The 3,290-nt window shown below is 32.1% G+C and overlaps 1 protein-coding gene across 1 annotated transcript; it reads left to right on the top strand.

Moving 5' to 3' along the window:
* On the top strand, window positions 1-1,885 carry LOC121222349 (transcription factor MYB26). Its single transcript, XM_041102944.1, has 3 exons — window positions 1-383; window positions 570-699; window positions 792-1,885. The coding sequence occupies exons 1-3, from the start codon at window positions 251-253 to the stop codon at window positions 1,585-1,587; spliced, it is 1,059 nt and encodes a 352-aa protein (XP_040958878.1). The 5' UTR covers window positions 1-250; the 3' UTR covers window positions 1,588-1,885.
* The last annotated feature ends 1,405 nt before the right edge of the window (window positions 1,886-3,290 follow it).

The following is a 3,290-nucleotide window of genomic DNA, read 5'->3' on the forward strand; positions in this document are numbered from 1 at the left end:
CAGTTTTTAGCCTTTTGCCCACAAACCCTAACTGGGCCACCATTGGTACAGTCCCTACATTAAATTCACCCCCCCCTCCCTCACTGTACTTTTCTTATCAGTTCCCTTCAAAGTTAATTTTTTTCTCACATTTACTTGTAATCAAATTTCTAGGGCTTTTGGTCTCTCGTCTTTATTTTTCACCATATAGAATCTCTCTCTCTCTCTCTTTTAAGATAATCAAATTCTCTAGAGAGAAAAGAAAAAAAAAATGGGGCACCATTCTTGTTGCAACAAGCAGAAGGTGAAGAGAGGACTATGGTCACCAGAGGAAGATGAGAAACTGATCAACTATATTACAACCTATGGCCATGGTTGCTGGAGTTCAGTCCCTAAACTTGCAGGTTTCTTTATTCATAATAAACGATAATCATAACCTTTTTTTTTCTTTGTTTTACAATCTAAATTGCACTAGTTTTTTTTTTCTAACCCTTTGTTTTTTTGCAGACTATATAACTTCAAATACCAACTACATTTGATTCCTTGTTGCTGTTCTTTTTTGTTGTTGTTGTTAATTTTGAATGATACAGGCCTGCAAAGATGTGGAAAGAGCTGCAGATTAAGATGGATAAATTACTTAAGACCTGATTTGAAACGTGGGAGTTTCTCACCACAAGAAGCAGCTCTCATCATTGAACTCCATAGTATTCTAGGCAACAGGTTCTTCAATGTTTTTTTCATTATTATGGAAGTTTGTTGACTCATAATCATTGTAATAATCATTGCCTTCTTTTAAAAAAATATTGAAACAGATGGGCACAGATAGCGAAGCATCTACCTGGAAGGACTGATAATGAAGTGAAGAACTTTTGGAATTCAAGTATCAAGAAGAAGCTAATCTCCCATGATCATGTCCCAGCTTTGGCTTCTTTCGCTGATGTTCATAGCTCAAACCATACGGAGGAAGCTGGTTTCATCTCTCTAAATGCAAACCCTAATTTGATCCTCACTGCTCAACAAGACCAGCTTTATCTTTCCCCCACAGCACCTGTTCTACAAAGTTTCGGTCACCATGCAGATTTGGTTCACCATCATTTCCCCTTGACACCAATGCTCCCACCGCCACCACCCCCTTCAAATACAGCTTCCTTCGACCCTGCATGGACATTACCCTTTGGACCTCAACATGATCAAGATGATGATCAACATCATCAAGTCCAAGTTTTCAACAATGAAGCAGCTCAAAACTTTGTAAGTGACAAGCTTATGAATCCACCTTTCGACAATCCGTTAATGGGTCCTCCAACAGTGCCGAAACTCTGTGAAATCCTTGAAGGGAACATGGTGTGCAACATTCCACAAACATCATCGGTTTCATTAGAAAACAATATCGACCCACTAGTCTCCAGGCTATCCTCATGTTTCCCCCCAATACCTGCTGGTTCAAACTATGCACATGACATGCAGGTGGGGGCAAGCCAGATGGAGTACATTGATAACATCATCACATCAATACCCTCATCTTCATCATCATCGTCCTTATCGGCATTATCCAGCGGGCAGTATTTGACAAACCCTAATCTTCCTTCAAGCAGCTGGGACCCTTAGACAGGCATTGCGGATTTCATCACATCTTATATTATAATTTGGAGTGGATTTAGCTAGGTAAAAGCATTTATTTTCTTGAAATATAATATATTATATATGCATAAAATATATATAAAAATATATATGTAAAATGCAGGATCGGTCCAATATATGAGAGAAAATCAAATACTAAATGTTAGTAATTCAGATATTCAGCGAGGATAATGCTATCTTGATGATGTTCCATAAATAAATATGTAGGTTATTCATTTCACATATTACTCTTCCAGAATATATTTGTGTATCAGTTTCTTCTTCTTCTTCTTCTTCTTCTTCTCTCTAGAGAATTCCTCTATAATATGTAGTGTTAGCTTTCTCTTTCTCTCTCATTTGTAGGTGAAGGGGACATTAAAACTCTGGGAAAATATTTCATATTTATACATTTTAAGGTGGTTGATATATATATATATATATACACACATATATTAGGTTTTAGGAATTGCTGAGAATACTGAAGATCAATGTGTAGGGTATACATATATAGTAACTGGTAATTTATGAACTTTTTAAGGTGCTTAGCTGTTTTTAACTTTTTGGAACAGAGGGAAGAGCATAAAGGATTAGAGCTAATTTAAAGACAAGTATATGCAAATTAAATTATATTATGATGGCATTTCTTTATAAAATAAAAATCTCAATTATAATAAGATTTGTTACTTTTTCTCTAAAACCGAAATTTTTTTATGTAAAATTTTAGTTGATATATTTATTACATAATTTTATTTTTACTCGCATTGAAATGTACCATAGTTTAATATATATAATTTAACTCATTATATTTTTATTTTTAAAAAAATTCCATGTAAGTCCAAAAAGAATTACAACTTATATATATTATTTTGAAGGATAGTTATTTGGCATTAGTATTGGAGTCTTTTAAAAGTAAATAAACAGATAATTACTACATATGTTTAATTAATATAAGATTATAGGTGAAAACATAACTATTTAATAAATATATTTATAAATTATCAATATAAATAACAGATACAACTTTGGTTATGTTGAAAATTATAGAAGCTTGGGTTCAAATTTTATTTTGTATATATATATATTTAATATTAAACACAAAATTACCCTCAAAATAGTACATTTATCATGTAAAACAAGAATTCCTTTTTATCATTCTAATTGGTTTATAACATCAACTCAATCAAGAAGTATAAATATACAATAAATCTTTTTTTAAATATAAAAGGGATTTTGTGATTTCATCCCCGTATGTTTCAACAAAACTAAAAATATTTAATTAATAATAAATTAATGCCTTCTACTAATTTTAAATTAAAAAAACAATGAAGTTATATATTCACCACTATTTTTTTTTTTTTTTACTTCTGATGCACCATGATTTATATTATCTTCTATAAAATTTTTACAATATTAAATCAAGTACTTGTTATACAAAGGAATATCTCAAATTTTTAATAAAAGAATAGACACACTCCATATATTTTTTTATTGAAAGAAAATGGGTACAAAACAGATTTGGGTGAGAAGCTAGTGGGTTGACACTAATATAGCAAATATAGATGCAGGCCAACTTGGCGACTTATACTTTGATTGCTGTCATCAATGCTCCGCCGAAGTGGTAGGGGCCCATATTATATGGCCTTTGAGCCTTTTACTACTGCCTATGCCTCTAATTATGAACAACAGCAATA

This window comes from Gossypium hirsutum, chromosome D10 (genome assembly GCF_007990345.1).
Source record: "Gossypium hirsutum isolate 1008001.06 chromosome D10, Gossypium_hirsutum_v2.1, whole genome shotgun sequence".
Taxonomy (NCBI): domain Eukaryota; kingdom Viridiplantae; phylum Streptophyta; class Magnoliopsida; order Malvales; family Malvaceae; genus Gossypium; species Gossypium hirsutum.

What these genes read in the sequence shown, in the direction of transcription:
- LOC121222349 (XM_041102944.1), top strand. Translation starts at nt 251, where the DNA reads ATGGGGCACCATTCTTGTTGCAACAAGCAGAAGGTGAAGAGAGGACTA. An exon ending in TTCAGTCCCTAAACTTGCAG is followed by an intron (nt 384 to 569) that starts GTTTCTTTATTC and finishes TGAATGATACAG; the next exon opens with GCCTGCAAAGATGTGGAAAG. An exon ending in CATAGTATTCTAGGCAACAG is followed by an intron (nt 700 to 791) that starts GTTCTTCAATGT and finishes ATATTGAAACAG; the next exon opens with ATGGGCACAGATAGCGAAGC.